The sequence below is a fragment of the Macrobrachium nipponense genome, chromosome 6, assembly GCF_015104395.2.
Source record: "Macrobrachium nipponense isolate FS-2020 chromosome 6, ASM1510439v2, whole genome shotgun sequence".
Classification (NCBI taxonomy): domain Eukaryota; kingdom Metazoa; phylum Arthropoda; class Malacostraca; order Decapoda; family Palaemonidae; genus Macrobrachium; species Macrobrachium nipponense.
Window position 1 is genome coordinate 102,330,647 of NC_061108.1, and position 13,684 is coordinate 102,344,330.

At 35.2% G+C, this 13,684-nt stretch overlaps 1 protein-coding gene across 1 annotated transcript in view; it reads left to right on the top strand.

Moving 5' to 3' along the window:
• LOC135216599 (putative nuclease HARBI1) overlaps positions 1-105 on the top strand; it is a 732-nt gene extending 627 nt beyond the window's left edge. Inside the window, exon 1 of the mRNA XM_064251979.1 lies at positions 1-105. This exon is cut by the window's left edge and continues 627 nt beyond it. Within this exon, the coding sequence (XP_064108049.1) occupies positions 1-105 (105 nt within the window).
• Positions 106-13,684: the final 13,579 nt, after the last annotated feature.

Genomic DNA, 13,684 nt, shown 5'->3' on the forward strand with positions numbered 1-13,684 from the left:
TACTCCCACCAATCACAAGATCCCACCGAACAAATATACAGCTACAGATTATCTCGCGCTCGTCGTGTGGTGGAAAACGCATTGAGCCTGCTACAGATGAGATGAAGAGTCTTTGGGATGACAATGCAACAGGAAGTACAGGTGTGCAAGAAGATAACTTTGTGCGCATGTGTCATGCACAACCTGGCACGGCAACGTTACCAATGTGCTGGCACCGACGTCGACCATGAGGACCAACACCATAACGTTGTACCAGGTACTTGGAGACAAGAGTCACTGAACCTCATGGAACGACTCATGGTAAGAAGGGGACCAAACTACACACGTCGAGCGAAGGCTGTCAGAGATTACCTAGCCCAGTACTACTCATCGGATGCAGGCGCAGTGAAATGGCAAGAGCGAATGGTGTTTCCTCGAGGAAGACCAGCTACTGACGAGTAGAGGACCCAAAGAACTCTGTAATAAAACATAACCAAACAAATGTAAATAATTATAAATAAACATCATCATATATTTCTCATTGTTTTATACTCCCATACTTTGGTATTACACTAATAACAATATTAATACAATAAATAATATTGGTACGATGATTGGTATATATAAAAAATGATGTTGGAAAATAATTAACTGAAAGTTATAATAACATAATTCATAATAATGAGACAAATGAGAAGCAAATGAAGGACATAAAAAAAATACTTATGCTAAAAAAACATGAAAAGCATAGAATATAAGAAAATTAACATGAAAAGCATAGAAAGTAAGAAAATAAACATGAAAAACATAGAATATCAGAAAATAAACATGAAAAACTTAGAATATCAGAAAATAAACATGAAAAGCATAGAATATCAGAAAATAAACATGAAAAGCATACAATATCACAAAATAAATCTGAAAAGCATAGAATATCTGAAAATAAACATGAAAAGCATAGAATGTAAGAAAATGAACATGAAAAGCATAGAATGTAAGAAAATGAACATAAAAAGCATAGAATGTAAGAAAATGAACATAAAAAGCATAGAATGTAAGAAACTGAAATTGGGACTTGGTTTTATTATAACATGTTTAACTGCAAATATCATATATTATCAACTGAGGCCAATATGTCTTTAGTATCTTACTGATTTTTCATTGTTCCCATGTAAATAACCATGTCCAGTCAATGTTAATTAATGTTTCATTATCATATTTGTATGTGTTCATGTTCATTTGATCATGTTCTCAAAATAATATTATTGTTCTTACCTTGTACGTTATTATATCATTTGATGGCCATATTTATTTCGTGTTACATTTCATTTTATACTTTAAGTTATTTTTCGAGTTGTATTTATTTCATAGATCATATATCATATTTCATGTTAAGATTTCCTGTTGTATTTCCTCATGTTATTATTCTTTCTGGCCATGCTCTTTCATTATTCAATTTCATTTTATATTTCAAGTTATTTTCAGAGTTCTATTCATTTCATATTTCAAATATATTTCATTTTATATTTCCTGTTATGCTTTTTTCTTATTCAATCTCATTTCACCCAATCATATCATATATATAGTCATGATATATAAATTAAGAATCAATAAGGAAAATGTAAATGCAAGACACTATTTCAACATATTTATTACAAGATGAAAAATTATTTATTATAAACATTAAAAAAATAATTAAATAAGCATCAATAAGGAACATGTAAATGCAAAACACTATTTCAACATATTTATTACAAAAAGAATAATTATTAATTATAATTAAAAAAATAATTGAATATGACTAAAATTACTAAAATACAATTAATTCTAAAAAATTTACATTTTTATTTACAATATTTACAAAATCACTCAAGTGATTCTGGGTCAATGTCCTCCTTATCACCTGGTGAGATGGTAAGTCGTAGGTGGGTGGATCCTCTGCGGCAGAAGGTTTCGGTGTCGAAATACTGGCGCCAGGGGTAGGGGGCCGCAAGTCTGCCAAGGGACTGTATACCAACGTCGACATCGAAGAAGTGGAAGGTCGAGGAGAGAAGTTGAGTGGTGTCAAACGTCCACTGGGGAAGAATGGCGGTGTGCCTAGCCTCGGCGCCGGAGTTGCGTACCCATGAGGTACCTGCTGCTGCGGCTGAGGTTGGTGTTGGAGGTGCGTAGCATAAAAAAACATAGGTTGGGGTTGAGACGCGAACCACTGGTGTGGTGATGCCCGAACCAGTTGCACTGCAGGAGGTGTTGAAGGTGTTGAAGTCCCAGGTTTCGTCTGCGTCTCCTTATCAATTCGCAGGGGCGTCCATGGGGAATAACCGCCATGAGCCATGGCCTCTTTCGTCGCCGCATCCTCTTCCTCGGGCCCCTCCAAACTATGACACAGCCTGATGACTTGCTCGAAGAACGGCTTCTGGTATCTTCGAGGCACATGCTCCAAGCGCTGCGTCAGGTACTGCACGAACACACAGATGTCACAGTGCGTGTTGTCCTGCGCTTGTGGCATCAGTGTGTTTATGCTGGTCATAATCTGTCAGTTGAGTCTGCAGGCCTTCTGTAGAGTCAACTGACATGTCGGCGGATAGCCATCGGTCCTCTGGCAGGTTTGTCACTCTCTTCTGCTTCAGCAGCCTCCTCCGCTGGATCGAAGCAGCTGATAGGCCCGACATGTCTGTAGAGGAATCGTCTGCGTCGGTTCTCTGTGACGATATAGGCGAGAATCGATCACTGGCTACTGTGGGTTCGTGGGCGATGTGTCCTTCCAGGAATGCCCACGTGGTCATCACCTCCTCCTCCCATGGTGTCCTGCTGCGTGCAGCAGACTCGCTCTTGTATTCCCGCTTCTCGATCTTGCTGAAGTCCGTTCGGCGAGCCTCAAAGAACTTGCAGACTTGCTGGAAGCTGCAGCCGATGAAACTCGCTGCCAGTTCACGCCAGAGTTCCTCCTTCCTCCTGGGATTCGACCATTGCTTGTCCCGCTTGTCGTACAAGGTAGGGTGGGCCTTGATGAATTCCACGATGACTTCCTTGTCCTCTGGCGTGAATGGGTAGTCTTGAATGTCCTTCTTGCTGGGGTGGTATCGTTTCTTCGGCTGTACGACGATACCACTCGGGCCTGCGATGTCCTGGGATTCCACAATGGACGGTCGGCTCAATGTTCAGCTCTTCCTCGTGTTCTGAGGTCTCTGACCGTTGAAAAGGCTGCATGTCCTGGCTATCATGGCTGTCCTGGCTATCCTGGGTATCTTGGGTGTCCTGGGAATGCTTGGTAGGCCTGGGGGTGGTCTTCCATAGGGGCATCGTGTCACGTGGCTGGGAAAACATCGCTGGGTAGGCGTCCCTGGGTGAGCGCGCACGTGAGTCAACGTCGCTGGGAGAACGTCGCTGGGTAGGCATTTCTGGGTGCACGCTCGTGGGTGAACATCGCTGGGCAAGAGTGGCTGAATGAACGTCGCTGGGTGAACGCCCCTGGGTCAGCGTCCATGGGGCAGCGTCCCTGGGTGAACGTCTCTGGGCGAGAGATGGCGTCGCTGAGCGAGAGTGGCTAGGTGAACGTCGCTGGGCGAGAGTGGCTGGGTGAATGTAGCTGGGTGAACGCCCCTGGGTCAGCGTCCGTGGGGCAGCGTCCCAGGGGGAACGTCGCTGGGCGAGAGAGAGCGTCATTGGGCGAGAGGGGCTGGGTCACAGAGTGGCTGGTCAGTCAGGCAGTCACAGTGAGAATAATGCCCCAGTGGTCAGTCAGGCCCCTTTTATCCTACCCAGAATGCGCGACAACCTTCCATCCAATCGACCTACGGAGACGCCGTAACACACAGCACGCCCCGCAACATGTTCGCGGCATGTATGAATTGAGTACGACGGCACCTTGCGGGTAGTACGACTTCGCACCACATCGCGCCACGTGCGGTGTGGTGCGGTGTGGCACGGAACCATGCGGGTTCTTACCTCTTTTGTTGTGAGGCCGTGCTACACCGCATACGGCCTCGTGCGACTTCATCAACCACCCAGATGCTGCTAAAAAATGTGAAATTATTTAAAATCCGGGCGGCGTAGTGCGGCTTAAACAGTCATCGCGTGCCCTCGCTTGCGATCCCATGCCGTAACAGCCCGCACCACGAAAGTGTGTAGGTGTAAACCAGTCTTAATGAAAGATAAATCTGTTCACTGGCTGCGAAAAAGTAGCACGAGCTGCGCAATGACGTTATCTAGCCCAGCACAAGGGGCCCAGCATTTAAATGCTGGGTTCGTTACATGATGGAGTCGAGTCAGTCAGCAACTAGCCGATGTTGTGTTCACAAGGTTGGCTGCGGCAATCAAACATGCTTAGCAATTGTGCTGTTAGTGGCTGCACATCCAATTACGAAAATAAAGATGGAACTGCTTTTCACAGTTTCCCACGAGATAATCCTGTTTTTGCAAGTGTGTGCAACCGCACTTTCACGAGAATGATTACAAGACATTTGAAATATGAACTCCTAGCTTGAGTATCCAAAATTATTGAAAACAGAGTTATTAATGGGCGATTTTATTTTTATGTTACTTTGTCCACTTCTCAGTCACACTATCTAACTTTATTAATTTCAAGTACATCAAATGTAAGGAATAATGCAAACAAACCCGTATAGTAAAATTAGATCAGTATTTTAATCAGATTGACTTAAACTATAGGCCTAGGCCTGAATATTTTGTTATTCGAAAAATAATGGGTTTATTTGTAGCCATTTATTCCCCTTTTTTACATGTTGGCTGAAATATATGCTTTACGAACTAATGAAAAAAAACATCTAAAATGGTATAACAGAATTCAAAAGGGAAGGAAATTGCAAAACTATTGCTCTGAAATTAGAAATAGAATATGAAGGTTAGCCCCTACCCCTGTATCCGTCAATACATTGTATAATGATATTCATGTGGATAGATTTGTGTTTATGTTTTTCTGTAGTGAGTATAATTCTTAATAATTTTATATCAATCTACCTGTGTCTTCAACTTTTAACCTGACTGAATTCTACACTATGAACATTATAATAGTTTGCTGCTAATTTTATGATAAAAGATGACAGTCTCAGTCTTACTCTTATTTAACATAATGCCCACTTATTTACACATTATACTAGGCGTTAATTCATCCCTTTCTACATCAACTTTACAAGTTGTTATGTAGCCCAGGCCCGTACCCAGAGTTTTTACTTGTGGGGGGAGGGAGGTCGTTTTTCCAAAAGCTGGACTTATTCTTATATACATGTCATTGCATATATAGGTATATATGTACAAGATGAAATACTTGAACATGTTATTTTAGTTATATTACGAACAAAAAATTGGGTATGCGGTTTATGCCCTTCTTCCCAATTAGCTGTTATTCAAAGTACTGACTTTGGTTAACAGAATTTTACTTATAATGTTGAAAGTTTGCACCTGAAATTCAAGAATATTACTTCAGTTTTACTAATTGATTCATTTATTGTGTTAACAATAACAAGCATATTACTTTATTTGTTGTTATGTTATATACTTTGATTTAACTAAAAAAAAACAATAATCATTTATTACCTTGTAAGTACGGGCCTGTAGCCATATCAATGCGAATTATTCCACTATAGAAGGTAAGCTGGAAAATCTACAAAATGAGACATGAGGATACAAGCTTACATTTTAAAGGTTAATTATCTTATAAACTGCTAAATTACATTATAATGTGTAAGATGCTTAGATCATTTCTCTCTCTCATTTCTACTCATTTACTGCAGTACTATCTTATAAATTACTAAGTAATTACTTCGGTCTAAACATAATAATAACAATCTTACACAGCGGTCCAAACATAATCATAATAATATCACACAGTCCTTTATAATATTACACAGTAATTTCCTGATAGAATACAGTGCTGGCCACTCCTCATCCAATATTATTAACTTTAAGTAAGCTATAACAACAATAGACAGAATCAATACGTATGCTATATTTTAACCATACTATTTATATTAATTTTTCTTTAAATACGAATGATATACTTGAAATTAATAAAGTTAAATAGTGTGACTGAGAAGTGGACAAAATAACAGGTAACAAAAGTCCCCTATTAATCACTCCGTTTTCTATAATTTAGGATACTCGGCCTAGTTAACGTCATCACCTGAGCGTGAACAGACTTATTCTTTATTAGACTTTGCTACTACGGGCTGCTCTATGAGACAAGAGTCCGTGCTGGCATAAGGCCAGCCTAATCTTCAACAACAAGGGCCTTTCCTTCGAAAAAGAATTCGTATGTATATGTGTACATTATATATATATAATATATTATAAATAATAATATTAATATTTATATAATATCTATATATATTAATATAATAATAAGATATAGAAAATAATAATAATCTATAATCATAGATAAGCTAAATAGAATAATATAAATAGATATATAAATAGATTATATAAATACATAATATCTAGAATTTAATAGATTATATATATATTAAATTAATAAATATAAATATTATAAAAATTAAATAAATATATAAATATTTATATTAAATATAATATTCAAATATATATATATTTATATATATAGCACAAACACACACATTATATATATATATATATATATATATATATATATATATATATATATATATATATATAAGCAAAAGCCACGAAAAACAATAGTGAAAATCGGAGTAGTTGCTAGGCCTTTCGAGACACGGTCCTCTATATATATATATATATATATATATATATATATATATATATATATATATATATATATATATATATATATATTTCTTCCACGTAAGAGAGACCTCCCATTCCTCGACAACGGGTAAAATGAAATTATGGTTTTTCTCTTTATGGAGAGAGTATTAACTAATGGTTTTCCTTAAAAATATTCTGGTCCTTGTAACGCAAAACATTGATTCTCTCGAAATATGTGACAATTGTTTTTGTGGCTTACTTACGTAAGTAATCAAAATTTTCGAGATTTTTTCTTTCGTACTTATTCAAGGCATCCCTTTGGTTGCCTAATTAAGGTAAACAAAAAACGCCTTTGGCAGGGGTTCTTTGAAAATCTGCTTTCTTGAAATGATGCTCGAAAATGATACAGGCAGAAAGAAGTCAGTATGGATTTCCTTTTACTCCCTACGTTACTTCCTATTTCCCCCTCTCTTTCCTTTCTACGTTTTAAATTAATGATCTTTCAAATTTATGCACTTCGGTCTGCCTGTGTATATATATATATATATATATATATATATATATATATATATATATATATATATATACACTATACGTTTTAAATTAATGATCTTTCAAATTTATGCACTTCAGTCTGCCTGCCTGCATATATATATATATATATATATATATATATATATATATATATATATATATATATATATATATATATATATATATATATATATATACTATATATACTATATGAGGGCCTCAGTACCACAAGGTGGTAAACGCCACTTTTCAAAAAATGAGTAAATTGGCCTCAAAGTCTAGCATTCATTACTCTGCTTCTAAGAAAGATATTAATTTAAACTAAGTTTCATATGAAAGCCCCACCCTTTATAGATTTTTGGTGAACATTAAAAAAAAAGTTGTGGGGTGCGCTTGTGCGCTAGCATTCAAAATGTACGCCTAACCCCTCACATTTGTGTATATTTTATTCATAACCAGCACTTAAACCATAATTATATATAATAAAGTGTTATTATATTCGTGTTATAACAGCAATAGATGTAATAATAATAATAATAATAATAATAATAATAATAATAATAATAATAGTAATAATGGCAATAATTTTAATAATAATAATAATAATAATAATAATAATAATAATAATAATAAAATATAATATAAAAATAATATCAATAATAATGGTAATACAGTAATATTGGTTAATAATATTGATAATAATAATAATGATAATAAAATGTGTACTCACCACGAAAATACTTTCGTGGTATAACAATCATGGATGTTATACTGATAATAATAATAATAATAATAATAATAATAATGATAATAGTAATAATAATAATGAGTATTGATAATATTATAAATGATAATAGCAAATGATAATGATAATACGGTAATATTAGTAATAATGATGTTGACCATTATAACATCCCATCATCATAATGTTTAGCCATTAAAATTATCATCACCTATATCATAATAATAATCAAACACAAAAATATTATAGAAAAATAATACGACTACACTCACTACTACTTTTCTAAGAAAATCAAATATTTTAATCTGTACTCACCATGAAAATACTGTACATCCGCTAAAGAACTTGAAAATAAGGGAAGGTGGGGAATGTAAACAATAGCGGAGATTGTAAACTGTGCGGTGATTGGCCGACACTTACGGCCGCCTTATGGGGAAAAATTCTAATTGGCTTAGAACTGACTACCCGCTGAGTGACGCGTGCTCTCATTGGCTCACTCTTGAGCTGCGCAGTGCTTCCTTCTGGTTCTAACTGAGCTCTTATAAGGCTGTAACCTCCGCACGACACAACGCTCATTCATGTAGACAAAATCGATTATTCCTACTGCTCAAGTAGGGATTTCGACCTTTTTGAAACTCCTGAATAGCATAGAAATGCAACAAATAGGCAAGAGGAAACGTTGCCAAATCTACTGGTACTCCTAACTCACTATTAGTGGGGATGGCGTTTACGACTCTGTGGTTCTGAGGCCCTATATATCTATATATATATATATATATATACTATATATATATATATATATATATATATATATACGATATATATTATCATAATATATATATATATATATATATATATATATATATATATATATATATATATATATATATATATATATATATATATATATATATATATATATATATATAGATATATATATATATATATATATATATATATATATATATATGATATATATATATATATATATATATATATATATATATATATATATAATATATATATATATATATATATATATATGCAGGCAGACTGCAGTGCAAAAAATTTGATAATCATTAATTTAAAACGTAGAAAGAGAGGGGGAAATAAGAAGTTACGTAAGGAGTAAAAGGAAATCCATACCGACTTCTTTCATGCCCGTATCATTTTCGAGAATCATTTTTAAAGAAAACGGATTTTCAAAGAACCCCTGCCAAAGGTGTTTTTTTTTTAACCCTTGAATAAGTACGAAAGAAAAATCTCGAAAATTTTGATTACTTACGTAAGTAAGCCACAAAAACAATTGTCACATATTTCGAGAAAATTTTGATTACTTACGTAAGTAAGCCACAAAAACAATTGTCACATATTTCGAGAGAATCAATGTTTTGCGTTACAATGACCAGAATATTTTTAAGGAAAACTATTAGTTAATACTCTCTCCATAAAGAGAAAAACCATAATTTCATTTTACCCTTGTCGAGGAATGGGAGTCTCTCTTACGTGGAAGTAATATTTATGAAAAAATGCGAACAAATAAGCACATTAACTGACAAAGAACGCAGAATATAATCATGACATGAAAAAGGTCTGGGGCGGCTGAATGATGAGATTATGAATATTTTCATAAGTTTCGAAAAATATTTCTTTAATTCTTGAAGTAATTAACCTGCAAATGTTGTAGAAAAGTCTTTTTCATAAATGCGTATGGCTTCACTGGACTTTTCTAAAATGTTCGATAAAATGAAGATTTAACTAATGATAAAAAAGTGAAAACTCTAAATCACCAAAGACATTTTCAATTCACGATGAAAAATATTGCAGGGTAGAGAAATTTAGCCCCGATCGTCGAAGAGAATTAAAAAATAAAGCAAAATATCTTTGATTTGTAGTTACAATGTATTGACGGTATTTTTATTTCCCGTGAATCAAAGTATTTAAAAAAAAAAAATTAAAAAGTGGCAAAAAAAACCATTGCAGTTATTCTTTGAACAGTATTTTTCCATGAATAAGTTTTATTGTAACGGACTGCATATTTTATGGGACTTATAACTTGTAATTTGTGTTCTCTAAGTTTTTAAAAATAACATTTTATCCTTCTCTTCGCTTTGTAAGACTTCGTCCTTGGTTAAATATTTCCTGATTTCAGTATTCCTTTATGAGTAAGTTTTCCAGCTTGATAGGTTTTTTTATATGAGTTGACATTTTATATATTATTTTTTCGTCTTCTAGCTCACCATTTCTCTCGACATTTATTCGATTCTTTCAAGTAAACTTTGATGATTTTCTTAACAGACTGCGATTTCGTTAACGCCAAATAATAAACTAATCTATCCATTTCTTCCATCTTTCCTGGCTTATTATAATCCACTGACCCTTGCACCAGGCCCACATGGATTGTTGGATCTTTCACGAGGATTTCGTTCATTTAAAAAGGAGGACCTACTCTTAAAGAAAAAAAATCTACATAAACTTGTTAATACTGGTATCAATTTCAACAAAAAGGCAGTGAATATTCAAGTCACATTTACCTAAATTTCTTCAGTTGAAAAGTACTTGGTTTTCCTTAGAATGTAAGCAATGGAATATAAAATTTTGTCCCAAAGCCAAGTGCTGGGCCTTTGAGGTCATTCAACGCTGAAAGGGTAACTGATAGCAGAAAGGTTCTAAAGTTGTAACAGAAGGAAAACCTCGCAGTGGCACTATGAAACAATTGTTAGGAGAGGGTGGACAGTAAGATGGAAGAGAGAAAATATGAACGAAGGAACAGCAAATGGAATGAAAAGGGTTGCAGGTAAGGGCCGAGAGGACATTTTAAAGAACCTTAAGTAATGCCTAAAGTGCAATGTATGAGGTAAAATGACGGCACTAGTCCCCTACGGGGCTAAGACGTAGTTCAATGATAACAATTAACTGCCCAAGGAAAGAATACTGATTTCTGAGTGAACTTCGAGTATGGAAATGGAAGGTGAACCTTGGGAAGGCCTGAAAGACACAAAAATAAAAAAAAATAAAAAAATTACTGAAACGTTGGTGTGAGTGATAGTAATGGGTCACAACAAGGATTAATTAAAAAGCCAACCGATCAGAAACTATTTGAGGTATTTGGTGGATTGCCGACCTGAGACTAAAATAGGAAAAAGGTTTCTTCATAGGCCTAACGAACTGATCACCTGAGAACAAATACTAGCCTTGAGTTAAAAGTAAATCATCACAGAATTAAAAGTAAATCACGACTGTTATTGGCTTCTCTGCCTTTAGGTACGTTTCTAATAAAGAAAGCACTTAGCGATAACTTTAGACTTGTTCGTTGAAATAAATTTTTGTTTACCCCAACTTACAATAATTTTACCTTTAAGTAGAGAGCCATCTCTACTTAATAACTCCAGACACCGAATAAGAACTGATTTGGCATTCGGAACAATGAACAAGAATCTTTCTTAAGTCGATGATGTTTTGAAAAGAGCATAATCATAAAACATGATGTGTCTAACAAGACATCTGGTCGCCCTCAACACTTTGAAACTATTGTGTATACCTGGAATTAAATGCCCATGAAAATCATATTTTTCCCCTCTCAGTTTTTCACAGGTCCAAGTAATTCTCTTTATCTTTTCTGTTGTTTTCCATGGGCAATATTCAGCTTATGGGAAAAAAATGTTCAATACAGGGAAATGAGCTGTACTTGCTGACTATACTAAAGAAAGTTAAAAATGAAAAAAAGTACGGTTTTCGGCCTATTTACAAAAAGGACAATTAAAAAATAAAACTAAACCTTTCCCCTTTGAACACACACACACACACACACACCAAAAGCAGAGAGTGCCAAGACAACTAGAAATTGCTGACGTAAGCTTTCTGATGGAAATAACTTGCAAAGTAAGCGGCTGCTGATTTTTACAACCCCATCTTCACTAACAAAGGTAAATTTCTCTTGTTTGTCAATAAATTGAATTCTATTACGCCTTTAGTATCGCATTAACTTCATCGACTTTTTCAGATTCCCTTTCCTTCACCATCCAAGATCGACCCGAAATACCACTGCTATTTTCCTATTTTTATCCAGTGAAAATAAATTATTATTATAGTATATGATATACAACTTGATAATAATACTCAGATAGCACCATTACTAGTGAAGGTGAATATTGGACTATGATCTGACTATTCATATAATATATATATATATATATATATATATATAATATATATATATATATATATATATATTATATATATATATATATTATATATATATATAATATATATATATATGATATATCAATTGATAATAATATCTCAGACAGCACCAATTATATGAAGGTGAATATTCGAGATATGATCTGCTATTCAAAACTATATATATTATAATCTATATATATATAATAATTAACTATTATAATGATATATATATAATATATATTATCATATGGAGAGAGAGGAGAGATGACGAGGAAGAGTGAGAGAGAGAGGACGAGAGAGAGAGAAGAGAGAGAGAGGGGGGGGGGGGGGGTGCGCCGTTGGCAGTGGGAAGGAGGTTATATCCGGTACAGATATACCAAACAGTTCGTTACCAAGGTTACCAGGGAAAGTGACGAGATTTATTTGCGTCACACTACATACGCCGATGAATCAAAATTTCCCATGAAGTAGGTCGATCGCAATTCTTTGAATTCGTGCTAACACTTAACAAAGGAGGAATTTTCCGCTTAACTCTGTACCTTTCGCGGCTGCGCTCGAACCGTATCGATGAAGACAACATAACAGAATAGAAGAGAGTACGGAATTTAGGCCAAAGGCCAAGCGCTGGGACCTATGAGTGTCATTCGACGCTGGAATGGAAACTGACAGTGAGTAAGTACGTTTGAAAGGTGTGACAAGAGGAAAACCTCGCAGTTGCACTAGGAAACAATTTTTTGAGAGGGAGGAAAGTCAGATGGAAGAAAGAGAATATGAACAGAGGTACAGTAAAAGAAATGAGAGGCTGCAGCCAGCTGGGCCGAAGGGACGCTGCAAAAACCTTAAGTAGTAATGCCTAGAGTGCACCTCGTGAGGTGCTCTAATAAAACTAACCCCCTACGGGACATACTAAAACACAATGAACCTTTAACGGCTACTCGAATCAAGGAAAATGTATACAATACAAAGAACCTGTCAAGACTACTCGAATCGAGGTCAATTTAAGGTTAAGAAAATTCTAAAACAAGGTTTTGAATCCTCTGCAACTTTCCTCGCCATCTGACGGAGCTTGCGAACGATGCGTTTGGCCTTGAGGATTCAAACAAGAATTAATGAGCCTAAGTCGACTTCATAATTGGTCCAACAGGCAAACATCATTTACGGGTAATAGCAGCGAACGACCTGACTATGCCGAGGATAATCTCGGAGTCGGGAGCAGAATCCAGCCGAGATGAGTCTCGGGAGCAGGGAAGATGCTAATAATAACATCGCTGGCAGTTACTTTTTTTTTTTTTTTTTTTTATATTCGGGATTCTAATGAAAGGAATGAGCATCTAATGCGGCTTGTAATTTCTCTATCTGTCCGTTTTTCCTGTAAAGTGTTCCATTTATTATAAGGTTTTTATTCCTTTAAATTACAATCTTATCTTCCATTGTATCGGAATTGGGATATAAAATTAGACCACAAGCCGAGCGCCAAGACCTAAGCGGTCATTTTGCGTTGAGAATAATGTTGAAACAACTGTTAAGGAAGGGTGGTAAGTAAGA